Source organism: Heterodontus francisci, chromosome 2, assembly GCF_036365525.1.
Source record: "Heterodontus francisci isolate sHetFra1 chromosome 2, sHetFra1.hap1, whole genome shotgun sequence".
NCBI classification, from domain to species: Eukaryota; Metazoa; Chordata; class Chondrichthyes; order Heterodontiformes; family Heterodontidae; genus Heterodontus; species Heterodontus francisci.
The window spans coordinates 68,792,531-68,820,155 of record NC_090372.1 but is presented as its reverse complement, the minus strand read 5'-3'; the positions used below and the strand labels follow the sequence as shown (position 1 = coordinate 68,820,155).

At 42.2% G+C, this 27,625-nt stretch overlaps 1 protein-coding gene across 1 annotated transcript in view; it reads right to left on the bottom strand.

The window, feature by feature from the left end:
* LOC137379590 (adenylate cyclase type 2-like) overlaps positions 1 to 27,625 on the bottom strand; it is a 606,709-nt gene that overhangs the window by 350,758 nt on the left and 228,326 nt on the right. Inside the window, exon 4 of the mRNA XM_068050644.1 lies at positions 15,949 to 16,098. Within this exon, the coding sequence (XP_067906745.1) occupies positions 15,949 to 16,098 (150 nt within the window). The remainder of the gene's footprint in view (positions 1 to 15,948; positions 16,099 to 27,625) is intronic.

The following is a 27,625-nucleotide window of genomic DNA, read 5'->3' as shown; positions in this document are numbered from 1 at the left end:
TGTGTCAAAGTGGGTGTAGATCCCTGCCCTTCAGCATATGGCATCCATGACCTGCCTAATGCGTGATGAGCTGCCGACTGTGAGATGCCACCTAGGTCCACACCTGATTCCTGGAACAAGCCGGTTGCATAGAAATTCAGGGTGATGGTGACCTTGACACCTGCCGGTAAGGGACTGCCATGGGGGCTGTGAGGTCTCAGGTTCTTGTGAATTCAAGGACAAGTGTCCGAGACAATCTGCCTGGATAGGCACAGCCTCCTACAGCACTGGCACTCTGTCATTTGCAGGTAGCTGACTCTCGGGCGGTAGTCTCGATGTCTCGGGTACTGTCTTCTTCCCCTTGCAGACCCCCACTGTGTTCCTCTGGCTTCATGCTGTCCAGAAGGTTGCACCTGCTCCAATATCCCATCTGAACTCCCTCTGCTGGAGATTGTGTATTCACCAGGCCTTCGTTGCCAACTCCAGCTGCCCCAGTGATGCCAGCGGTCTTACTTTCCATTACTTTCCTCTCTAGATTCCTGGCACTCTCCACTGAGAAATGCAACTCTCTCAGCTGCAGCAATAGCTACTCTGAGGGACATCTGAAGCTGCTGAGCTTTATTTACAGTCTCTGCTTTATTTTAATCAGCCCTTCCTATAGCCCACCAGGCTGTTCACGTCTTCAAAACCTTGGCAAGTTCTCCACATGCCATCTTCCCTGTTCCAGCCTTCAAAAATTGAAAACTTCTGCTGACAAGCCTGTTAATGAGCTCTTCAATGAGCTCAACGGGCACTTATTTGGAGTCGTGCACCCGACCCATTCCCTCCTTCCCAGCATCCCTTTGAAAACAACTTTGTGCTCTGAAGGCGGCGGGACCCAGTGCCATCCTCCAAGAATACGATATTCAAATTGCGCTTGCACCTGTTGCCGCCCGCCATGGGCTTTGAAAATCCAGTCCATTGTGTCTACTGTCAATCACACCGGAAGTGTGATGATACAAACTATGGACTAACTCTGAAGAGTTATGACAAACTGACTTTGTGTTTTCAAAAATGACCCTTTATGTTAAAAAGTGAACAATGATCCAAAATGGCTGCCGAAGGAAAAGAGACTGCCTTTGTGTGTTCAAACTGTCTGACAAAGATAAAGGACAAATATTCAAAGCTAAGAAATGTCAGCTGCACTCGATTCTAAACATTCCAGAATTAAATGTCTTCTACTGAAATAAAGGTGGTGTGAAGTAGCCACGTCCTGGGCCATTGTGCGATCACCATGGGGAAGAGATGAGAACATCTCCTATCAAAAGGTGAGAAGTAATACAGCTTTACCTTAACAAATGACAGCCTAAAGTCAGAGGAAGAGAGAGAGAAAGAGAAGCAACATCTAGCAGCTTGTGTTCCAGCAAGCCAGAAGGAACGGACCCTGCTGTAATATCCTACATCTACATTAGACAGCAGTGAATCAGAAGTGGCCCACCATCTTCAACTGAACCTTCAATCAAGAGAGAAATCTACAATCATCTCAGGCCTGCACCCATCAAAAACTTGACTTCCAAGAGAATTCAACAGGTTTATCATGACCTGTCTTTCCCCGACTCAAAGTCACCTTCCTTTTTTCCCTCTCTAGCTGTGTCTTGTGTGTGTGTGGGCACGCGAGCAAATCCGGCAATTTCAGGATAAGGCTTATTGATCAATAAATAGTTGATTTTCTGTTTTTATAAAACCTACAAGAAAACCTGTCACTGTCTGTTTATTTGAAAAATAAAACACCTAGGGATTAAACCCTAGTAACAAAACATTTGCTGCGGTCAGATGGGGAGTTGGAAAGTGGGAACCATCCACATCGCACCACGTGACCTTAACACTACAGACAGCAGGGAAACTTGGCAAGTGGAGAAATAGCTACACACTTGGACACCCTGGAATTCTGGGGCCTATTGCTTCCTTTGATTTTAGAAAAGCTTTGCTGATGGAGGTATTTCTCGAAAAAAACTGACCAAAACCCAGGGAGGTACAACATACATTGCAAGCCAAAACTGCTCAGAGAAAAGTGTTAAGAAAATATTTGTCTTTAATTCTCACCAGTGGTATCTCTAGATCAAAAGCGTTCAATGAGTTGATTTTAGAAAGGCACCAAAAGTGGTACTTTCATTGTTGGTATATTGCCATTTTTTATGAGTTAGAGTGTTTGCTTAGGCAGTAGATGTTGAATAAAATGCTTCTCTTCGCTACTCTCCTCAAAATACTAATTTATCTTGAACACCAGGACAATCTCTTGGGTCCCACCAGCAATATGCCAATTATAATAGAAAGGGAGTGGAGCAAGGGTGCAAATTCATCATTTAAAAGGCTTATTCAATTTAGAGTGGTGAGGAGGCGTTGGTAAGAGGACAGGCAATAGCAACTACAAGAGGAGCAAAAGGTCAAGCAGCAAATTATTCAGGGGATGATGTTGAAGTTTTGCTGTCAAAAGTAATAAAATGGAAGAATGCCATTTTTGGAATAGCTGAGAGAAGCCCTAATTGTAACAGTAAAAGTTATGTGTAAGGAGGTTGGTGTAGCAGCAAACAAAGGACCCCATTACAATGTTGGAAGAAATTTAATGACCTCACAAATTCAGCAAAGTAAGTGAGTTGCCAGCTGAATATCAGGAAAGCGTGCTGAAACACAAAAGGGCTTATTTTAACCCTATCCACCTGGTGGAAACCAGAAAGGTGAGCAGTTAAAATCGTTGAGGCGACATTCTCGGAATTTTAACCTGCTCTTTTAGCAGTAAAGCAAAACAGTTTCCAGAACGCAATGGAGTTTAGCTTTAAATAGGCAGCTTATGTCATTGAGGCCTGACTTCAAATTTGACCTGAGGCCTGAGTGGGGAAGCCACTGTGGACCCTCCACCAGTTCAATTTGGCAGCAAGAGGAGTCAGGGCTAGAACAATCCCTGAAAGTTACGTTAAATTTATCTTTTTGGTTTCCTTGTGGGCCAGGCAAAGCTGGATTCCATGTCCAGGCCTCCGAAGGAATCTTTGGATTTCCTTCCCCCAACCACAATTTTCTTCTAACCCCCTCCTTACCTGAGGGTCAGACACCTTTCCTTTATGACCTCGATGATGGCTCCTGTCATCCAAAATCCTGCTGACCTGCTAGCGCTTCCCACCAGGTTTAGCCGGGAAACTGCCTGGACATATGCAGATGAGGCCAGGGAGGAAAAATCACCTGGGCCTTGCTGTAGAGGGCTGGATGTTTTGCCATCCACATCAGCTCCTGCCCTTCAACTCCCGCTGGAATTTAAAATCACCATCTGAATCCCAGAATAAGATATTTCATTACTATCATTCCTTACCCCCATTCAGTATTTTCCACACAATGCCATGAATTACACAGGCCCTAAAATTCAAAGTATACTAAAGTAACTCAGCCCCAGTTAATTTATCTTAACCAACAATTGCAAAATAGTGGGACCTTTGATCCTCTTCCTGATGTGCAGTTATGTGAATGTAAAGGCAAGATTCATCATAGAAACAGAAGAAGGACAATCAGAAGAATCAGAAAGAGAATCTTTACAGGGCTCTTCTTGCAAACTTCCAAGCAAAACCATATTAGTGGTACTGTAGAAACAAGTAAGCTGCACCACCATTTTAACTGCAGGAAATGAATATCCAGAAGGGAAAGTGAAAAAATGAAAGGGATAGTAGAAGACATATAAGCAAAACTGATATGTAACATAAACAGAAGGTGGTTCAGGTCTTGTTGGAACAATTTTTGCCTAATAAATGTATTGCTTCTATTGAGATCATGATAGGCTTCACTTATACATAGGATCATACCAAATTCACAGCCATGAAAAGTGCTTCACAGACTGTGAAATCTTGGGTCCTCTGTGAAATTGGTCATTTTGCAAACTTTCCACATATTATTCATTGACACCAGGCTCACCTCACTGATTGCTGGGTATGTTGCGAACATTGTGTGCTTTAGTGATTGACAAAAGGCTCACCTCGCTGATTGCTGGGCATTTTGCGAGCATCGTGTGTTTTAATATTTGACACAAGGCTCAACTTGCTGATTGGTAGATGAGGGAGGGCTTCTGGTGCAGTTTTGAGAGAAGCAGTCTCAAGTAATAGCAGAGAAGTGAGAATGCCAGAATAAGCAAATCATAAATGGCCACAACCATTGCTGCAGCACGTCGAGTGAAAGAATTTGAAAGCCAAATTCTGCATGCCGAGGGTGGAATACTGTTTTGTACAAGCTCCAATGTTTCGTTGGATCACACATGGTGGGCAACAGTTCAACGACACGTATGCCGGGATTTTATCCAGACGACGAGGTTCTCAACCACCGGCAAAAGCGCTGGTGAGAGCCCTGTGTCGCCTACTCTGGGGAAGGCCTGCTGGATCAAGTGCCAATTAGGCCCTCTAGTGGACAGTGGTGGGTCCTTCCCAGGATCAAGAACCCTGGTGGCAGAAGTCCCGCCTGCTGAGAACTGCCAGACAATCAGAGGCCAGCAGCTCTTTCACTGAGCAGTGCCACCACGGAGGCGATAGCTGCTGCCGGTGGAGCACTCACCCGAGACCCTGAACCCAGGCCACAGGTAAAACTCAGTCGGAGGGGTTCTGCGGGGTGTGGGGTCGCAGGGCAGAAGGGCATGGGTGGGTCGGTAGCAAAGGCAGGGGGATGGCTCTCACCAGGCTCCCCCTTCCTGATGCTGGGTCCCTCATTCAACCACTAAGTGCCTTTGCCTTTTAAACGAGGGACAACCCCCCCAGTACCCCCAGTACCCCCACCACAGCCAGCAAGCAACCTGCATGGGTTTGCTTGGCGTGCTTCCCCTGCGGCGACAGTCCCGGCCACCGCTGTGCTAGTTCCGGCGGTGGCAGGATGAGGCCCTTAATTGGGAATTAATTGCCCACTTAAGCGCCACAATTGGCAGCGGGGCAGGAAGGCCATTTGTAGTATAAGATTGTAAAGGGATAATACCGAAGACAGTGAGAGACCACTCCCACTGTATGAGCGATGATTTAACAGTCACAGGTGATAGGCTTGAGAAGAAGAAGGTATAGCAACACAAAGGATGCTAACTTAGGTGGCATGCGGACAGCATATACAGTAATTGTAAATAATAAAGAGTTGTTAGTTAAACTTCACTGGAGTCTAAGGCTTTCTCTAGAATGCCCTACAATGCTACTAATACAAAGACAATTAACCCCAACACCGTTCAGAGGCCTTCCCACCCCGGACTTAATTTGGGTGGAGGCACAAAGGTAGTACGGCTCCCCCGCCCCCAACCCCACCACCATCCCGCACAATTATATGTTCTCCCAGCTTCCAAACCCGATGCGGGGGAGAGCATAAAATTTCCCCCTTAGAGTCCGAAAGCCATCGCAGCAGAAAGAGAGCATCCGACACTGCACTGCTGAAAAATGAACATGCAAAAAAACAAGCAACGATTCCATTTCTTTTTAAGAAGTTGACGGAGCTCAGAAAATCATCAGTTGGTTACAATGGAACTTGTGGATGCTTTTGCAAGCACCAAACACCATTGGAAAAACTTGATCACCCGAAGCTGCAAGTATTCATTCAACATCATGTGCAAAATGATGGTTGCTTGCCAAGTAAAAATAAACTACAACAGGACTACCTACCAAAGGTTTTTGCTACACATTGTGAGGAGATGAAGCCTCAAATTAGTGCATGTGAGTCTTTTGCAATTATTTGTGATGAGTCCACCGATGAGCAAGACAACTATGTGCTGCATGTTTTGTTAGATTTCATGTCTGGTAAGGTCAAAGATGTACGGTCAGAAAAGCTAACAACAGTGCTCACAGACTGCATCCACTTAGGAGCTGTTAATTACACCAAGTTGCCCAAGCAATTATCAAAACTATATTAAAATACGGTACAGATTTCAACAGACTGTCTGCTTTTATTAGTGACAATGCAACTAACATGACAAAATCTTTAAAATCTGTGTTCCAAGGTGCAATGCCTAATGCTGTCCATATTACATGTAATGCACATATAATTATTCATGTCGGTGAGCTGTGGAAAAGCGAGTTTGGTAAAGTCGACAAACTGGTCAGCTACATTAAAGAGATCTTCAAACACTGTTCCAGCTGCAAGCTTTGATGCAGGCAACCCATTGCAAATGAGATGGAAATGGCTGAAATTGGGAAACAAAACATCATCCTTCCTCCAAAGCTAGTAATTACACGTTGGAATTCTTGGTTTCAGGCTGTACAGTATCAAGCAGCTCAACTGAAATACTACTCAGACTTCATCTCAAAAAAATTCACACTGACACTGAAAACACAGGTTTTAACAGACATTGTAACCCTTCTAAATAACGCTCAGCTTAATGAGGAGGTTCAGTTTGTTGCCAAGAATGCTACACAACTGATGGATTTAATCATTTGGTTTGAATCTCATCACATCACAATCCACAAAGCTTATAATAAAGTAATGGATGTCCTGTTCTGGGCTGAAGCACAGTAAAACGAACAACACTCTGATAATGCTGAATTAAATGCCTGCGCTCAATGGGGTTTTTTTTGCGTGCCAAAGAAGCTCAAACAATATTACTGCTACAGAGAAGAGTCAAGTGGTGAAGAAGAAGTGTTTCAGAGGTTTCAATAACCTTCTGCGGTATCTCTGAAAGCTGTGCATATATTTGACCCTGCAAAAATATACCTGTTGATGGTGGAGTTAAACTCATTTGATGCAATTCCTGGCTTCGATAAGAACTGAGGGTTAGAAGATTCCTGCTTATGAAAGCATTGCAAAAGAAATAGATTGCACGTTGTCTGTGCTGCAGGTTTGGAACTCTGTGGAATGCAGAATCCCCCACCTTGCAAGGCTAGCACACTGACAATTCCAACAATCTCTGTGGATGTGGAAAGAGCTGTGTCTAAACACAGACAGGTGTCCACAGCGCAGAGACAGGGAATGAAGATAGAGACAGTTGCAGGTTGCTCCACACTCGTATTCAACCACTGACTGCACTGAGTAAAGAATGTGACCTGTTTGTAATCAGCTTTTTACAATAGCTTTTGAGTATACAATAAATGCCATTTGAAACCAGAAACCTCCCTTGTTTTTTTTTTGTTTAAAATAGATCATTTACATGGTTTGTTGCGACACAGTGAAATTTACGATTTAAATACGTGAAATGCACGATTCTTAAAATGCTGTGACCGTGAAATTTGTAAAATTTGACCGTGAATTTGGTAGAGCCCAAGTTATGCATAATCTAATATCAGCAGTGGCTCAGTTAGTAGCACTCTTGCTTCTGAATGAGAAGGTTGTGAGGCCCACTTCAGACACTTGAATACAAAATCTAGCGTCACACTCCAGTACAATACTAAGGGAATGCTTCAGTGTTGGAGGTGTTGTCTCTCGGATGAGATGTTAAAACTGAGGCCCATCTGCTGTCTCAGGTGGACTTAAAAGATCCCATGGCACTATTTTGAAGAAAAGCAGGGAAGTTCTCTCACCTGTGTTCTGGCCAATATTTATTCCTCAATGAAAAAACAGATTATCTGGTCATTATCACATTGTTGTTTGTGGGAGCTTGCTATGTATAAATTGGCTGCTGCGTTTCTCACATTACAACAGTGATTACAATTTAAAAGTACTCATTGGCTGTAAAGCGCTTTGGGATGTCATGCGGTCGTGAAAGGCACCATATAAATGCAAGCTTTTTTTCTTTCTTTCTAATGAAGATGGCCCAACTTTCTGTTCTGTGCTACTTATAGTTGGATGAAAGCAGCTTGATGTAAGTACAGTGAAACTGCAATGTATTTGAAAACCCAAAAGAGAACACTTTGAACATCTGGACCTGATTTTTTTTCCTGAAAAATTGACATAAATGCTCTGGGTAAATTTTGATCTTTATTAACCCCTGTGCTTGAAGTTTTGCTCCAAAATTACCAGAGACAAAGTTTACCACATAGCCTTCATCCATCACTGGTGAAATTGAAGAGGAAATGGCAGCAATGGGAAACAAAAGATGTATTCTAGTTATGCAGATGAGGCATTAGGGTAAATCAGAGCTTAGAATATCCATTTTTGTGAGTTCACCAACTCATATAAAATAGAAGGCAATTTAAAGATTACAAATTTGAAGCTGGTTTTAATGTGGGAATCTTGAAACCAATATAAATTGCCAAGAGCATTTAAAAGAAAAATATACTGAAATTAATTCAGATAAGTAAATTACATCCAATCTTCCCATATGGGCAACAATGAAATGCTGTCCAATATTACAGTTTGTACTGTGCATTTCTGAGAGAGGGGAAGAGATGCGGGGCAATGTTGTATGTAAAATGCATTTTTTGTTGCATTTACATCAGAAAAAAGAAAGAAATGTATTTTGTGCAAAGAATGGGCATTTACGTCCTTGTCAGCAAAGCCAAACGATTACTAAACTTTCTCTGCATCACTATCTGTTTCTAATCAAGCAGCTGGCACACTTGAAAAAAGGTGGAAATCATGAATACACTGGAAAGGCATTTTTGCATATTAAAAAAAACAGGTGTCGAAATGACACACAGCATTATTACTGTGCAAACTGCCCAGCAATTTGTAGCGAGGAAGCATTACACCATAAATTGCGAATCACCACAAGATGCTGTTAGCTTCGCAAAACCAGCATCTCACACTTAACCTCCTTTTGCTTTTCATGAAGTTGCTGCATTTGCACATTAATTGCCCATTAAAGTCATCAGAGAAAGTTAAGTCAAGGAGCCTTAAGTCTAGTAACTTTCTAACAATGTGATAATTATTAATGTCTGCCAACAAACTACTCTTACCCAAAAAAATGAACAACTAAAAGTGTGGAGTTTCATACCTTCAGTTTGTAAATTATTTTAGATTTTTAAAAAGTCAAATTTTAAATTTTACATTTTTTTCTTAAGTTTTCCTTTGTGTCTCTTTTTTCTCTCTCTCTCTCTCTTCACTAATCTTTCCTTCGCTGTGTATATTTTTCTTTCTCTGCCTGATTTGACATTTACCCTCCTTTTCAGTCCTTCTTCTGTTTATTTCTCAATTGTTACGACCAGATGAGAAAAGGGTCCAGGGTTCCCTCTCAGCCTTCACTTGGTCTTACCGTAACAGGGTTTTATTTAAAACACATTTTTTTAGCTCCCCCTTAGTGAATCCTTGTTCACTACTTTCCAATTATAAGGCAAAGAAATGAGCCAAACAGGTTTGTTTACGTTTAAAGAGGAAAGGTTGAACTTTATTAAACTTAAACTCCAATTTGGTTAACATCTACAGATACACGACGTGCCCACTCTAGCATGCATACGCGATAAACACATATCTAGTTAGAGAAAGGAAAGAGCAGAAGTGTCATGCAGGCCCCCACTTACCAAGAATGAGGGACATTAATTTTGCCATCTGGACATTAAATTTCAAATTGTTGCTGGGAAGAAGAGAAGGCCCGTTACAAGGGGTTGCTAGACCCCTGGCTGGAAAGACATTTTTGCATTTTAACAGACAGTGTGTGTAGACAAAGGACCATTTCCTGACACACACAATACACAAAGCCAAAGGTGGTTATAAAAGTCAGTCATGTCACAACTTGGGGAGTTTCAAATTGTAGAGATATGTTTGAACTGGCAGAAAGCTGTTTGCTCCTGGATTGAAAAGACCTCTCCTGGCTGGCTCGCCACAGCTTCTTCTGTCTGCTCCCATCTCTTTCTCATGGAACTCCAAAAACTGACTGAAGACACATGAACCCCAAGACAGAAAAGTCTCCTACAGTGAACAAGGTTTAAGAAGAATACTGGGTCCCAACAAAAAGTGAGATCTACCTACAAAAGGACTCTACAGCGAGCTCGAAGAACCGTAACAACAACTCTTCACACATTGCCTCAAACCTTTCCACTTTTATTTTTCTTCTGTCCTTTTCTGTCTTTATTTGCATGTGTGCATCACGCATGCATGCTAACGTGGGCGTATTGTGTATCTGTAGGCGTCAACCGAATTAGAGTATAAGTTTAATAAAATTTCACCTTTCTTCTTTAAACCTAAGAAAGGCTGTTTGTGCTCATTTCTTTACCCTATAATTGGAAAGCGGTGACCAAGGATTCACCAAAGGGGAGTTAAAACACAGTATGTTTAAAAATAAAACGCTGTTACAGTAAGACCAGGTGAAGCCTGAAAAGGGAACCCTAGACCGCTTTCTCACCTGGTCGTAACAAGAAGCAATAAGGTGGAAATGTTTGAGGCAATATCTGCAGATGGTTTTGGTTACTGTTCTTCAATCTCACTGTCGAGTCCTTGATTGTAGGCAGATCTTGCTTTTCATTGGGGCCCAGTATACTTCTTAAACCTTGTTTGATATAGGAGAGGTTTCTCTCTTGAGGTTTATGTCTTCAATGGATTTGGAGTTCCGGGAGAAAGAGATGGGAGCAGACAGGAGAGGCTGTGGCAAGCCAGGCCAGGAGAGGTCTTTACAGTCCAGGAACAATGAGTCTCTCTCTCAAGCTATCTGTACAATTCAAAAAAACTCAGTTTGCCCAGCAGGTAAGTCATGTGACCAGCTGGTTTGACCACATCTGTTTGTGGATTCGGCCATCTTAACAGTCATCCTGGAATGTGAGCTTCCTCACTTTCAATGTCTGGTGATCAAAGTCCATTGTGGGTTGAATGTGTCAGACAATGGCCCTTTGTCTCCACAAGCACTGTCTGTTAGTATGTAAATGTTTTTCCAGGCATGGCTAATCTATTTAACAAGTCATTACCTCACTCCAGCAACAGTTTAAAATCAATGTTCATATGACAAAATTAATATGACTCATTCTTGGCAGGTGGAGGTCTGCATGACGCAATACTTTAATCTCATTAGTTAAGGAGATACACTGTTTGTCCTGTTGGTCACCAAGGTCCCAGATGTCCTGTTTTCCTTGCAATGTACATCAGCTAACACTTCCAACAACTTTGTAAGTAAAATGTTTAAAATCCCAAACATGCATGAACAAGTCTAATGAACAGGGCATACTGTGAGATGCTGTACTCTAGCAAAATCTGGCTACTTGATATTTTATAAAGCAATTACAGTCAATCGCTGGCCATTGCTTCAGTATTTAACATAATTTACCAAGTGCCAACTTTTATTACTCAGAAGTAATAAGAAAAATAGGATTGTTTTAAATTGATTTTGAGAAGTGTACGGATAAAGTTTTGCAATCATGTATTTCTTCTGCCAAAGTTTTACTGTTCTGCAGTCATATAATTTTCATGAAGCTATGTTGTGTGTAAATGAATATAGGCTCGGTACATTTTCTATTCATCAACCTACACACTTCTGTGCTTCAACTTGCAGTTCAAACTGGTATTGGATTGATGCTAACGATTTCTTCAGTTGAATATAGCATATTAATCTGAATTTTAACCAGTCCCTCGACGTGGCATCGAGAAGGGCCCGCCGTATATTACCAGTGGCGGGGGGACATCGGTGCGGTTCCCCTGCCGCCTGACAGCGGGCCCTTCATCTGCATATTAAAATGAACCTAAATGATATGTAAATAAACTTTCTGCAGACAGTGGCCGTCCCACGCTGATTTTACAGCTGCTGTTCGTCCTTCGCGTGCCTTCGGAACTCTGTACGGAGTTCCGGGGCGAGAACCTGGTGGGGAGGGGGGAAGGAATAAAATTTTCAGGTGGGAGGTGGGGGGCAATAAAAACGCTATTGCGTGAGGGGATGGTGGGAAGGGGTTGAAGGTTAAAGGAAATAAAGTTCCAGGAGGGAAGGTTGTTATGGAAACTTTAATGTTTTTAGCAGGGGCGGTTGGACAAATATTACCCTGATTATTCACTGAGTGGGTGGGAGAGGGGAATTTGAAGTGTCCATAACATTCTTATCACAATTTTTTCAAATCTTGCCACTTTAACCATTGTAATTTAAGTGAAGGGCTTGAAGCCCTTTAAAAAATAGCGTTTTTATTGCAGTGGCACCGGATGCCGTTGCCGGGGCGCAGCGGCCGCCCTCTCTACGTCATCGGGGGTGGCCACTACCCTCCCCTATTTAAATGAGCCCCTGCACGTAATATCGCGGGGGCTCCTCGGTGGCCCTTCGGTGTCGGAAGACCGCTGAGTTCATAGCGTGCCGCGGAGCGCAGTGCGCCAATAAAATTCAGCCCATTATCTCATTAAAACTCAACAAAAAAGCAGAACAAGAAAAGAATGTAGATATACCTAAGTTGTACTATTTAACAGTATAGTGGGTTAGAACACTCATCCTGGCCACTGAACCTTTTCTTAAAAATATAGAGGATTGAAATTTCTATAAGTGTGTTTCCGTCTGCAATTTGGAAGCCACTCGTGGATTGCACATCTGATTATGTGTCCGCAAAGAAGGCCTCAAATTCGTGCTCTTCATTAATTAAAATAAAACAGGCAGGCTATCAATACTACTCATATTCTTCATTAGTAGCTCACCTAATCAGTGGCATCAATTTCACACATTGCTATGACATTTAAAGGCAGCCTGTACCTCTTTAAAAGAAGCTGCACTTTGGCTGCAGTAACTGTCATGAAGACTCTGCACAATGCCAGGCATATCAGATGCTGCAACAGCCCCTCCGGTTCTGGAGACTGTGTTGGAAGTTTAGATGGAGGAGGTTGACAGGAGGAGGAAGATGTTCTATCCACCAGGCAGTAGGAAAGTATTAAGACAAGCAGCACTAGTGGGCAGAGGTGGTTGAGTGCCTGAGAACCAGAAGCATTGTCCCCAGGACATGCTGCAATGTTAAAAAATGTTTAATGACCTCATTAGAATAACTAAGGTAGACTTTCTAACTGATATGTCTCATCACTCTTTGCTTAAACCAGAACTACTTCTTACCCCTATCATACTACTGTCTTCTGCTCCTACTGCAGTCACTCTCCTCACTATTACTTTCTTCACCTCTTCATGCCTCTGCCATCTTTCACACACCAGCCACATTATTGTACCATGCCATGCACATCCTCAAAACTTTTGGTCACTCTAATATTGAGACACTGGCTTCTTTCTTTCAGGATAAGCTTGCACACAATAACAGGGAGCAGGCCACAGGAGGAGAACAACAATTCATCAATGTGCTGTCTCAACTTGAAGAATGGGTTAGAGACAATGTGGGCTGTGGGCATGTCGGGAGTCCAGTGTGTGGCCAGCCTGGAGGAGAAAGCATGCAGTGTTTTAATCCATCCTTCTCACTTGAATCATCCCTCCACATGATGCACGACACATTGTTTCTTCTTTCAGAAGTCAACTGTCTGGTTTCTGCTTAATCATACCACTAAATACTAACTCTTGTTCCTTTTGTTATGGGAGAAGAACAGGATCACAGGGGTTGGGGTGGGATTTCAAAAAAGCTAAGGAACCTGCTCTCCTCGTGTAACAATGGAAAAGGAGTACTTCATGGCATTTTCCTTACTACTCCAGGTAGGATAAATGAGGATCATGATTCCATAAACAAATCTCTGCACATGGAGGTGTTGCTCTTTAGTGAACATCTCTACAGAGTGTAGCTTTTAATTGCAAAGGTTAAGAAGCATTTTTAACTTTTTTTTTGCATCTTTCCTTCTTTACCAAATATCTCTGCAACAATACTTAAGTATCAATTTTACAACTGTGTACTTCCAGCAGGAAGCTTTGCATATTGAGATATCATGGGTAGGGCCTTAATAAATGTCTCATCCAAGAAACAAGACCTCTAACAACATCAACAGCTTGTATTTATATAGTGCCTTTAACATAATAAAATGTCACAAAGTGCTTCACAGATGTGTTATAAAGCAAAATCTAACACTGAGCCACATAAGGTGATATTAGGGCAATTGGCCAAAAACATAGTCAAAGAGGTAGATTTTAAGGACCATCTCAAAGGAGGAAAGAGAGGTGGAGCGTCTTAGGGAAGAAATTCGAGAGCTTGGTCCTAGGCAACTGAAGGCCTAGCCACCAATGGTGGAGCAATTAAAATCGGGGACGCTTAAGAAGCCAGGATTAGATGAGTGTAGATATCTCATGAGTTATGGGGCTGGAGGAGGTTAGAAACAGGGAGGGGATGCAGGGATTTGAAAGCAAGGATGAGAATTTTAAACTTGAGGTGCTGCTTAATTGAGAACCATGTCGGGCAAAATGCACAGGGGTGATGGGTGAACAGGATTTGGTATAAGTAAGGACACGGCCAGCAGAATTTTGGATGACCTCAAGTTTATGGAGGGTAGAAGATGGGAAACCAGACAGAAGTACATTGGAATAGTCAAGTTTAAATGTAGCTAAGGCATGGTTGAGGGTTTCAGCAGCACATCAGCTGAGGCAGGGGCAGAGTCAGGCTGTGCTATGGAAGTGGAAATAAGCAGTCATGTGTGGTTGGAAGCCTATCTTGGGACCAAGTTGTGAATAGTCTAGTTCAGCCTCAGACAGTTGCCAGGGAAAGGGACTAAGTCGGTAGCAAGGGAATGGATTTGGGTGTAGGGACTGAAGACAATCGCTTCAGTTTTCCCAATATTGAATTGGAAAAAATTTCTGCTCATTCACTCCTAGATGTTGGACAAGCAGTCTGATAATTCAGCAACAGTGAAGGAGTCATGCAAGAGGGGTGACATAAGGCTGGGTGTCGTCAGCATACATATAAAAACTAATGCTGTGCTTTCAGATTATGTTGTCGAGGGGCTGCAGGTTGATGAGAAATTGGAGGGGCAAAAGGATAGATCCTTAGGGAACACCAGAGATAAGCGAGGCCATTGCAAGTGATACTGTGGCTACGATTAGATAAATAAGAATAGAACCAGGCGTATGCAGCCCCACCCAGCTGACTGACAGTGAAGAGGCAGTGGAGGAAGATGTGGTCAACCATATCAAAGGCTGCAAATAGATCAAGAAAGACAAGGACAGATAGTTTACCTTTATCATAGTCATATAGGATGGCATTTGTGGCTTTGATAAGTGCTGTTTTAGTACTATAGCAGGGGCAGAAACCGGATTGGATGGATTCAAACATGGAGTTCGGGAAAAGATGGATTTAGGACACGACAGCACCTTCAAGGACTTTTGCAAGGAAAGAGAAGTTGGAGGTGGGACCGTAGTTTGCAAGGACCGTCGGAGCAAGGATTTTTTTCCAGGGGAGTGATGATGTTGGCAAATTTAAAGGAAAGAGGGACTGACAATATCAGCCAAAACAGAGCCAGGAAGGGAAGTTGGGTGGTTAAGTTTCATGGGAATAGGGTTGAAGGAGCAGGAGGTTGGTCTCACAGACAAGATGACCTCAGAGAGGTCATGAGGGGAGATTGAAAAGAAACTGGAGAAAGATGCGAGTTGAAGCTAGGGCAGGGGGGAGCTTTAGAGAAAGTTTGGTCCCATGCAGAAATGCATCAGACTTGCAATGAAGTATCAACCTAGGTCACATACTCATTTTTCTAATGGGGCTTGAGCACACAACCTTCTAACTCAGAGTCAAGTTTAGTTTAGTTTAGAGATACAGCACTGAAACAGGCCCTTCGGCCCACCGAGTCTGTGCCTACCATCAACCACCCATTTATACTAATCCTACACTAATCCCATATTCCTACCACATCCCCACCTGTCCCTATATTTCCCTACCACCTACCTATACTAGGGGCAATTTATAATGGCCAATTTACCTATCAACCTGCAAGTCTTTTGGCTTGTGGGAGAACCCACGCAGACACAGGGAGAACTTGCAAACTCCACACAGGCAGTACCCAGAATTGAACCCGGGTCGCTGGAGCTGTGAGGCTGCAGTGCTAACCACTGCGCCACTGTGCCGCCCTGTCAAGTTTACTATTAAATGAGCCAGGCTGAAATACAGAAACATAAACATTATCAAGGGGCTCTAGGGCTACAATAAACAAATCAATAACAATCTGAATAGATTATATATATTTTCTCCACATCAATGTCAAATTTCGAGATAGAAAACAGTGTTGTGGTGCAAAATGCATGTATGGAATATAAGTATTTACCTGTTGTCGCTTTTCAAATTCTAGCTTGATACGTGACTTAATGCAATTGCATGTGTCTTGATATGTCTGCTGAAGGGCCAGTTCCATCAGATGCTTGTGATAGGCTCCTGCCAAATTCCCACAGATGAAAATAATGACATTGGCCAAGATCTAGATAAAATCAAATCAAAGCAATAAAATTTATTTTTAGCAATGTCCATGATTTTTAATATCTAAATAGTAAATTTTTAGGGATTTAGCTCCCAGTGCAGAGTCTCGCTTCACAGTGGGTGCAGGTTTGGAGAATCGAATGCCGGGTTCAATATATACAATTTGCATTTCTGACTTTCCTGTTAATGGAGGAGATTTTGACGCCACTTGCCTTTTGGAAATGTGATGGCAGCACAACAAAAATGGCAAGGTGTGACTTAAAACCTTGATCCCACCAATGATGTTGGAAACACTACATTGTGAATGTCCTAAGTACTATTGAGGAGCTGCAATGCCTACCTGAGTCAGGCAGTGGGCCCGTTTTATATGCAAATTATGATCTTAGTGACAATTGCCTTTTTTAGGACTCAATCTGTGGGGGGTAGGTAGCATTTGTCACGCATGATCCACACAGTATTATTTGGCGGTCCAGCAAAAGAGAAACCCAGAAGGTATGTTATTTTGGTGGGGCTGGGAGGAACAGGAGTAATCCTCCGAGCTCTACAGAAATAACGTGGGCCACTGTCACAACAGGTCCCCTAACCTAACATATCATTTTCTGGTCAGCAGGGCGGACAGCTTTCCCAATATTACAATGGCTGAGAAGCACTGGGGCGCTCTGGGACTCTCATTTCGGGCATCCTGCCAGCACTATCTGCCTTCTGGCTTCACAAAAAACACATGGAAAGATTTTACATCAAATTTCACAGCATATATGGCACAGAAGCAGACCATTCGGCCAAACCATTCCAAGCTGGTGTTTATGCTCCACTTGAGCCTGCTCCCATCCTTCGTCATCTAACTCTATCGGCATAAACCTCTATTCCCTTCTCCATTATATGGTTATCTAATTCCCCTTAAGTGCATCTATACTATTCGCCTCAACTACTCTCTGTGGTAGCAAGTGCCACATTCTCAACACTCTCTGGGTAATGAAGTTTCTTCTGAATTCCCTATCAGATTTCTTGGACACTGTCTGTATTGATTTCCTCTAGTTTTGCTTTTCCTCACAAGTGGAAAAAATCTCTCTGTGTCAACTTTTCAAGAGAAAACAGCCCCAGCCTCTTCATTCTCTCCTGATAGGTATAACCTCACCTTTCTAGTATCATTTTTGTAAATCTTTTTTGTAACCTCTCCAAAACCTCTATATCCATCTTATAAGATGGCAACCAGAACTGTAAGTAGTACTCCAAGTGTGGTCTAAAGAAGGTTTGATGCAGGTTTAGCATAACTTCTCTACTTTTCATCTCTATCCTTCTAGAAATAATCCCTAGCGCTTGGTTTGTTTTAGCTGAGGCTTATTAACCTGCATCGCTACTTTTATTGATTTGTGTATTTGTACTCCCAGATCCCTTCGATCCTCTATCCTATTTAGATTCTGATTTTCTAAGTAATATGTGACCTCCTTAATTTTCTTACTTAAATGCAATACCTCACAAGTTTCTGTGCTGAAAGTGATATGACAATTATATTGCCATTCTGTAAGTTTATTAATGTCTTCTTGTAATTTGTTGCACTGTTCCTCAGTGTTGATTAATCCCCTAATTTGGAAATTAATCCGTAAATTTAAAAATTGTGCTTTTGATTCCAAAGTCTAAATCGTTAACATAAATTGTGAAAAACAGTGGTCCCAGCACTAATCCTTGTGGAACCCACTTCCTGCCTTCTGCCACTTTGAATAGCTACCCTCTGATCCTACCACTGCTTTCTGTCTTGCAGTCAGCTAGCTAGCTATTCTGCTACTTGTCTCCTGACTCCACATTCCCTGACCTTATTCATTAGTTCATTATGTGGCACCTTATCGAAGGCCTCTTGGAAATCTAGATAAATTACATCTATTGCATTATCCTTGTCTACTCTCTCTGTTACCTCTTCAAAAGAATTCAATGACTTTGGTCAAGCACGAATCGCCCTTTTGACTATTCAATATGATACTTTTGGTTTCCAGATGCTGTTCTATTTGTTTCCTTTATTGGGGAGCCCATTATTTTTATGCTTGTCAGTTTTTTATGCCTTTCAAATATGTAAAAAAATAATTCATTGTGTACTGGGAGGCAAGTCTATGATAATATACCTCTAGGTGATTTAACCTTCCACTTCGAACTCTCAAATTTCTTAGGTGATAATCTACCAAGCTTACAGTACTGACAGAAACCTCATCTGATGAATGCATATCATAAAATCATGTGCTCACAATTTTCTATATTTTCTATTAAAAACATATATTTTTTAAATTTCAATTTTCTTGGAGTAGTACACAAAGGATTGAGCAAGAATTTCACAAAATAAAAAACAGTTGTCTGAATTTTACAGTTAGTTTTCATCTTTTGAGTTAAATTCCTGACTGTTCTTTACCCCTCTCTTTAATGAGCTTTACAAAACTATTGCCCCCTACTCCCACTCCATTTCTTTAAGTATTCTTGAATTAGAGAAAGGTATAAACAGGAATTACACTTAGATGCACCCATCGAGACCTGAGGGGAAATTTCTGATCTCCTGTGTAACTTCAGTACAAGATCAGCAGAAACCCTGGAGAAATGATGTGAAAAGGTAAATAGTCATATACAGTTTCTCTAAAGTTACCAACGATCAACTGTCAAAGTTATAGAGGAGATCGGGGAAAGCCCTGTGGAAATTATTGTCGCTGATATTTTATGCAGCTCCAAGCAATTCAGTGTTCTAATTACCATTTAAATTCTGTGTTTTTTAAACACAGAATTTTATACAATCACACAAAAACATATAAGTGACTACTTTAAATATAAGGAGAGTTAACTTTAGCCTTCAAAAATCTGGGCAAGTTTCCATCCATGCTGTTACTAACTAACCAAACACCCAACTACTTGAAGACAGCAATGATGTTTCACTCAATTCTTTCACACCAATTCTTTATGTGCGTATATACATATTCAACATAAAAGCAAAATACTGCGGATGCTGGAAATCTGAAACAATCCGGCATTTCTTGTTTTTGTTACATATTCAACATGCTGCTCCCCCATAGCCCTCAGCTTCTAAAGTTATGGAAGCTGCTGCTAATTCTCAATTTACCCAACATCTTCAAAGTTCAAGCCTAATCTATAATCACTAGCATGATTTTTGAATTGCCCTACTATACGAAACTGATTATTTGGGCTGGATTTTCTGTTGGGGGTCAGGACCCTGACACCGGTACCATTTCCAGGTCCCAAGCCCACTCTCAGCAGGAAGCACTAACGGGATGTGATTTTCCCAGAGGTTGGCCCTAATTTCTGGAAGGCAGGTTTGGTGGCCAATTAGGGGTGCCGGGCACAGGAAGGTGGCGAGAGGCTGAAAGTGCAGACCCGATTTAAAGGGATGATGGCAGCCATTATTGTGGCTGCCGTACTGCAAAACTATGGCAGGAAGAAGTGAAGAGCAGGAAAGGCAGAGGCCAGGCAGCTGTGTCAGGGCAGCTCCAATGATTAGTGATGCTGCCCTTGAGGTGATGCTGGAGGTGGTGACAGAGAAGCAAGGTATCTTGTTTCTGGAGGGTGGCAGGAGAAGGCCACCCAGCCAAACCAAGCAGGCCTGGCTGGAGGTGGCAGAGCAAGTGAGCAGCCACATTTTTGCGAGGAGGACCTGGGTCCAGTGTTTTATGATCTGCAAAGATCTTCTTTATTCTGTCAAGGTGATGCGGCGTGACACCCAGAAGACAGGCCTCCAGGTCTGCAGTCACCAGAAGACACATCAGCTGAGCAGCTTGAGGGCGCATGGTGCTCTTGAACATGGGAGATATGTGTGCCCAGGGTAATTACTGACCCGTGAGCAAGGTTCAAGTCCCTAGTGCTACTGAGGAGCTGGCAGCACTGATAAGTGCAGCATCTCATTTAAATGAGCCACCGGAATTAGTGAGAGAGGCCAGCATTGCCTTATCTAACTTTCTTCTGTCCTTGCAGGTGAAGAGGACGCACAAAGCCAGAGAGAGGGTTTGCATAGGTGGAGGAGTGCCTCAGCTCGCCATCTTTATTACAATGGAGGAGGAGATCCTTGACATCACCAGGGTAGCATCGCATGAGGAAATGGGCGATGGAGAAATGGGAATACTTATAGGACAAACATAGAAAAATAGAAAATAGGAGCAGGAGGAGGCCATTCGGCCCTTTGAGTCTGCTCCGCCATTCATTATGATCATGGCTGAACATCCAACTCAGTAACCTGTTCCCACTTTGGCCCCATATCCTTTGATCCCTTTAAAAACAAGAGCTATATCTAACTCCTTCTTGAAAACATACAATGTTGTGGCCTCAACTGCTTTCTGTGGTAGCGAATTCCACAGGTTCACCACTCTCTGGGTGAAGAAATTTCTCCTCATCTCAGTCCTGAATGGTTTACCCCATATCCTTAGACTATGACCCCTGGTTATGGACTCCCCCACCATCGGGAACATCCTTCCTGCATCTACCCTGTCAAGTCCAGTTAGAATTTTATAGGTTTCTATGAGTGCCCCCCTCACTCTTCTGAACTCCAGTGAATATAATCCTAACCGACTCAATCTCTCCTCATACGTCAGTCCTGCCATCCCAGGAATCAGTCTGGTAAACCTTCGCTGCACTCCCTCTATAGCAAGAACATCCTTCCTCAGATAAGGAGACCAAAACTGCACACAATATTCCAGGTGTAGCCTCACCAAGGCCCTGTCTAATTGCAGCAAGACATCCCTGCTCCTGTACTCGAATATTCTCGCTATGAAGGCCAACATACCAATTGCCTTTTTTACTGCCTGTTGGACCTGCATGCTTACCTTCAGCGACTTGTGTATGGTGAAAAGATATTGAATTCAGTAGATGAAGGGAATGGAGTGCACTGGTCCCCGTGCACAAGTATGCCAAAACTTCAGCTGCATTGGGAAGCCTCAGCTCTGCAGAGGCATCTGCTGTCAGAGGAATCATAGAATGGTTAGAGCACAGAAGGAGACCATTCGGCCCATCGTGTCTGTGCTGGCTCTCTGAAGGAGCAATTCACCTAATGTCACACCCCCACCTTCTCCCTATAACCCTGCACATTCTTCCTTTTCAGATGATAATCCAATTCCCTCTTGAATGCCTCGATTGAACCTACCTCCACCACACTCTCAGGCAGTGCATTCCAGATCCTACATATGAACATATGAATTATGAGCAGGAGTAGGCCATTCGACCCCTTTGAGCCTGCTCCACCATTTAATAAGATCATGGCTTATCTGATCTGACCTTGACTCCATTTTTCTGCCTACTCCCAATACCCTTTGACTCCCTTGGTTAGTCTAGAATTTATCTACCTCTGCCATAAAAATATTCAATGACCCTGCCTCCACTGCTCTCTGGGAAAGAGAGTTCCACAGACTCACAACCCTTTGAGAGAAAAAAATTCTCATCTCTGTCTTAAATGGCCAACCCCTTATTTTAAGACTGTGTCCCCGAGTTCTAGTCTTTCCCACAAGGAGAAACATCCTTTTAGCATTCACCCTGTCCTCTCAGGATCTTCTCTGTTTCAATAAGATCACCTCTCATTCTTCTAAACGCCAATGGATACAGACCCAACCTGTCCAACATTTCTTCATAACCACCCTCCACCCCATCCTAGGTATCAGTCGAGTGAACCTTCCCTGAACTGCCTCTAATGCATTTATAAACTTTCTCAAATAAGGAGACCAGAACTGTACACAGTACTTCAGGTGTGGTCTCATCAATATCCTGTACAACTGTAGCAAAACATCCCTACTTTTATATTCCATTCCCCTTGCAATAAACAACAACAATTCATTTACCTTCCTAATCACTTGCTGTATCTGCATACCAACCTTTTGAGATTCATGTACCAGGAAACCCAGATCCCTCCGTACCTCAGAGTTCTGCAATCTCTCTCCATTTAAATAATATGTTGCCTTACTATACTGCCTGCCAAAGTGGATAAGTTCACATTTTCCCACATTATACTCCATTTGGCAGATTTTTTCCCACTCACTTAACCGATGAACTGTGTCGATCTAGTGCTTCACCCTCTTCAAGGTCCACAACTCTCTGGAGGGCCATGATATGGGGAGCACAGCAGGCCACCACAATGCGTGAGACCCTTGCAGGAGCATACTGCAGGGTGCCACCCAACAGGTACAGGCACAGAAATCGCATCTTCAAAAGCCTGATGGCCTGCTTGATGGTGGTCCTTGTGAGCAGATGGCTTTAGTTTTAGTGTCTCTGTGCCTTTGTCTCAATGTCATATAAAGGTGAGTAGCCTTCTCTTCAAGGGCTATCCCTTGGCCCCTAAAAATGATCCATGGAGATTTGGTGGTGACATGAAGAGCAGTGGCACCCTCGACTACTGGAGGATGAAGGCGTCAGGGCAGTCAGGACAGCGAGAACACACATGTGTAAAGCACTTCTTGTGGTCTTCCTCAATAAGGGCACAAATCTCAGATACCATTTGCCTAAATAGGCGCAGTATCTTCTGGCACTGATTTTGTGACATATCCAGGTAGCTTCTTTAGCAGTACACTCAATGCTGAGGATATGGCCGTTATTACCTTCCTGCTCCTGGTTCATTTCCTCTACCATCCTGCATCTACTTCTGAGGATATTGATCTGCATTGCTACTCATTCCTATCTCGGAGTACCTTGCTGTTGCCTTGCTTGCTGACAGGGGCACTCACAATGCTTACTGTGCCCACTCTTATGCCCCCATGATCTCTAGAAGGTTACGACCCCCTGAACTGACCGAGCGTGCACAGACCAATTGCTCCCCTAACTCTGCTCACCCGATGGTATCTGTGTGCCAGTGGATGAGCGCCTCTCTCAGCTGTGCATCTTATGAGCCCATCTCATTGAATGGTGCCTCCTTCTACTTGGCCTGTTCCAGATGCAGAGTGGATCCCCTGCCTTCCCACAAAAAAGACTCACCCTTAACAAGCTGATAAAAAGCTGGTTAACAGGATTAATTGGTCCTTGCTCAGAATTGGGGAGGTTGCCAGGTGTGGCTTTCCCACCTCGTCACAGAAATTTCTGAATGTCAATCTGGCATCGAGAAGTCGGCACGACAGCTGGCTTTGGGAAATTACGCACCCGATTGCCTCAGATCCTGCCCTCATTTGGCCACCAAAATGCTGTCCTTTATCTTTTCTCTCTTTTGCAATTAATTCAGGAATTTCAAGTCTCTTTTTTGTCCAGTTTTGTACCCTTTGTCTTGGTGCAAACTTCTGATTTCTTGTTATGCTCTAAACCTTATTCTAAGTGTTACAGACAGAATTGAAAGAACTGAAACACTGATGCCTTCCCTTTACTATCCGTAATGTTTTTTTTTGTTGAAAAGGAAGATGTGTGTGTTTCTTAACGCCTGAGTGTATGGCCAATTTGAATAACCAGCAGCATGCTTTTCGTGGGTTGAAATAAAGAGGGTTATTTTTATTTACAGATTCTGATGCTACATCACTCACTCACCGCCCACCCACCCACCCACCCACCCACACACACACACACTCACTCAAGAAAGAAAGCCATTAAAGAGGATAGTGTAGCTTTACAAATGATAAGGGAGGGAATAATTCGTAAGTCACGTGATATGGCTCATCTTGGGGAAAAAGCATGCTTTGCAAACCCGGTGAAGAAGGTGTTTTCACTCCTGAAGTGTGGTTAAGTGGATTCGATAGACCAAGTCATTTTTAAAGTCATTTCAGGTTTCTCTTGAGGGGCTGGATTTTCAGCAGGTCGTGAAGTTAGTTGCTTGTAGTCTAATTACTGGAGGTCAATGTTCTTTACTGGTGGACTTGAAAGGGAACAGGCTTGGAGACTTTAAGATGTGATAGTTTCTGGTTTCAAAGCATAGGTGTTTTGCCTTTGCTGCTGTTTTGCAATATGCTTGTCATATAATCAGGGAGTGGGTCAATAACCATTTGTATGTTTCATTAAACAGAGAAACAGTCTGTGCATTTAATGAGGGGAATTGATGAATTATTTGTGGTAGTCCAAAATTCCTACAGCTAGAAGCATAGAATCTTGTAGAAGGAGGCCATTTTGCACATCATGTCTGTGCTGGCTCTTTGAAGGAGTTATTCAATTTAGTCCCACACCCAGTATTTTCTCTATAACCGTGCAAATTCATCCTCTTCAAGTTGGTGTCTAATTGCCTTTTAAGCGTTCCTATGAAATCTGATTCCACCACCCTGTCAGGTAGTGCCTTCCAGATCTTAAAAACCTCTGTGTAAAGAAATCTCTCCTAATTTTCCCTCTATTTCTTATGCCAATTACTTTAAATCTATGTCCTCTGGTTATCAACCCTCTTGCCAGAGGAAATAGTTTCTCATTACTTGTTCTGAAAGTCCATATATACAACTACTGGACTACCTTCATCAACCCTCTTTGTTACCTTATCAAAGAACTAGCTTTACTCAATTACGCAATAAGACAACTCCTGGATAGGTGGTCTCATAAAATAAAAATGTATAAGAAATAAAAGTTTTCATTTGCTTGTCGGTTCTCTTGAATTGACTCTTTGCTAAGGTTCTTCCCAAGAAACTGATAGGTCTCCTTGGGGCCTGCCTGATCTGCACGTCTCAGCCATTCACTGGATAAAATCATGGAACTTTTGGGAGCGCCTCAACATCAAAAACTGCCTTGAAAGATTCTTCAATGATTGTTTTGAATCTAAATAATAAGTTCTGATGTGACACTAGAAGTTATTTTCTATAAACATTTTAGAAATGCTCCTTATTATATATTTTATGCAGTGATGATTCAGCAATGCAAAATTGCATATCTCTTATCACACTTTTTAGTCAGAAACTAAACTTTACAACAGATATACTGGACGATTATTTCTGTGTACATTACATGCAGAGATGTCACTTGAGATTCCACGTGACATTCAGTAAAATGTCACTATTTTTTCCAATCTTTCAATGTGAAAATTATTCTCTAGAATTAGGGGGCTCAAGTGCAAAACAGAAAAAAGTCATGAAATTTTGCCAAATATGTTTTCCACCTTATACAAAATGGCATTTCAACCTGAATGGCATGCCCTGAATTAGATAATGCTTAGTCACACCTTGATGTTGGAATTAAAAGAGTTATTTGGTGGCTATAATAGACCAATGTAAGTATAATAAAAAAGCAATGAAGTTGTGGCTGTCTTTAGAAAAGGGCACAACTTTGAAACAAATTCATGTTTGAATTATGCCCTGCAAAGGAAAAGGGTGTATGTAAAACAGACCACTTGCACAAAAGATAGGCACTGTTGTTAGTGACCAGAATTGATGGGGACAATATTGTGCCATCCCACTACCTATTGAGAAATGTCTGTATCATCACAGAAAGAATAAATACAGACAAGGCAACTTGAAAAGGTAGAAAAGTATCATAGAAGTGGCTGTTGGAGGTGTTGACAATCATTGCGTCTGAGTTTCATTATGAGAACAATTTACCTTGTTTGTCATCACATTGAACTAGTGCTGACCGATAAATCAGCTGTAAAATGCAGTCGCTTTATGCCTCCCTACCATCTTTTTTGATTTATTTGATAATCTTTGATTTAAAAGGCAAAGTTCTTGGTATGGAGGCTTGCTGGAAGAAAGCATGAACTGGAGCATTGGCCACATTACACCTGATTTTTGCTGCTCACGATTTCTCTGTGACTAATTTTATTCACAAGAAATTAGTAAGTACTGAGAAACAGGAATTGACCTTTGTATGTGATTCCCTGATCAGTGCTCTCATTGACTGAGTGTCTGGGATGTAAGTACAACTATGCACAATTTACTCTGACGTACAATGTTATTTCTTAATAATGCTAAAACTTCAAGATCATTTGATATCAGGATATGTCATCAAAGACCCCAAAATTCAGGACTTTCCAAATTTTAAATGCCTGGTCGTATCAATGTCACATTTTTATCAGGTAGAATGGGAACCTTTCACCCACTCCTAAAGCATAGAATGGGCAGGTACTGGACAGCGTGAGCACCCCATTTATGCCAAGTGGAGCAAGTCAAAGTCTGACCTGTCGCCTCCTTCCCACGCTAATGCTTCTGGTGCATGCTCACCTTTTACTGTGGTAATTTAATCCTTAATTAAACCTATAATGGCAGATTTTATGAATTCATGCTCCTAGTGTAAAGTTTTGTAGCCAGAAATATATATTGGGCATTCAAGCAAAGTGCTTTGCAAGCTCCACAGGACTTTCTATTTGGACAAAACAAATCACACAATAGGAACATAAGAATTAGGAGCAAGAGCAAGCCATTCAGCCCTTCGATCCTGTCCAACATTCAATACAATCATGCAACCAATTTGTCGAGGTGCAATCTGCTAGGAAGCAAATTTCTGTGCCATGAGTGGCAATCTGTAAATCTATGCTATAATGTTCAAAACAAAGTTCTGCTTCACCTGTTTTAATATACCAAATAGATGGGCAGCCAATGAGAAAAATGCCTTGAAAAATGTTAATGGTATAAATGTGTTAAATTACAGTTGTTATATCACTTTCACAGTACTCCAGGGAGGAAATTAAAGGAGCAATTTTACATAATTATGTTCTATTGCGGGTGGGAAACTGTGGAGAGTACACATATGAATTCCTCATATGATCTCCTGACAACCAAGGCTTCACGATTTTGTAAAACAGATCTGAGAGTCTTTTAGGACAATTTTCTCTCCTCCTGAAGGTGGTGGCTCTTGCTGGGGTGGATTCATAGGATACCCTGGTCCTCTTGTACATCACTCAAGTAATCATTTTTAATGTTTGAACTCAATGTCAAAAATGCAGTTTCCAGTAAAACCCACTGGATATTGATTAGAAGAAGGAACCTTGACTGTTTTATTTACCCTTCATAACCCATACCTCAGTTGCTGTCCCAGAAGTACAAATCAGGAAAAATCAAGGTCTGGTCTGTATGGCTTAGTACTGGACCAGATGTGCCTAAAAAATATCAGAGAAGCTGAATTTAATTCTTAAAGAGCCAGAGCAAGATTTTCCTTTTATTGTGCCTGGGTGTAAAGGATCACCTTAGAACAGCAAACAGAGGAACATTGAACAAGGAAGATTACATTCCTGTAACAGAGCTTGTGTGAGCATGTGCATTATAATTGTTGGGCAGAAATCCCAACAATTGGGATTAATTGCTTGAAAGAATTGATCTTTTGCTTCCTTAGGAGCATTTTAATATTTTTACAGCATTTTCTGTGGCACTTCCTGGGCCTCAGTGTGCACATTCAGAACAGCATAACATTGCTGCAGATTCACTACTGGCTGTTGGAACAGATGCCTCTGACATGCCCTTTGTGATGGAAACCACACTGGCCAAATAGAAACATATTCATTTCATTGGATGGAACACTACTTGAACCCTTTTGCTGGACATTGCACAGAACTTGTTTAAAAAAAGACCACAGAGTTGGACAGCTGAAACATGGCTCTACATTTGCATTCTGAGAGACAGTTGAATAGAGAGCCAACGGGAGTGCTCACTGATTCAATTAACAAGATTGGTCTGGACAATCATCAT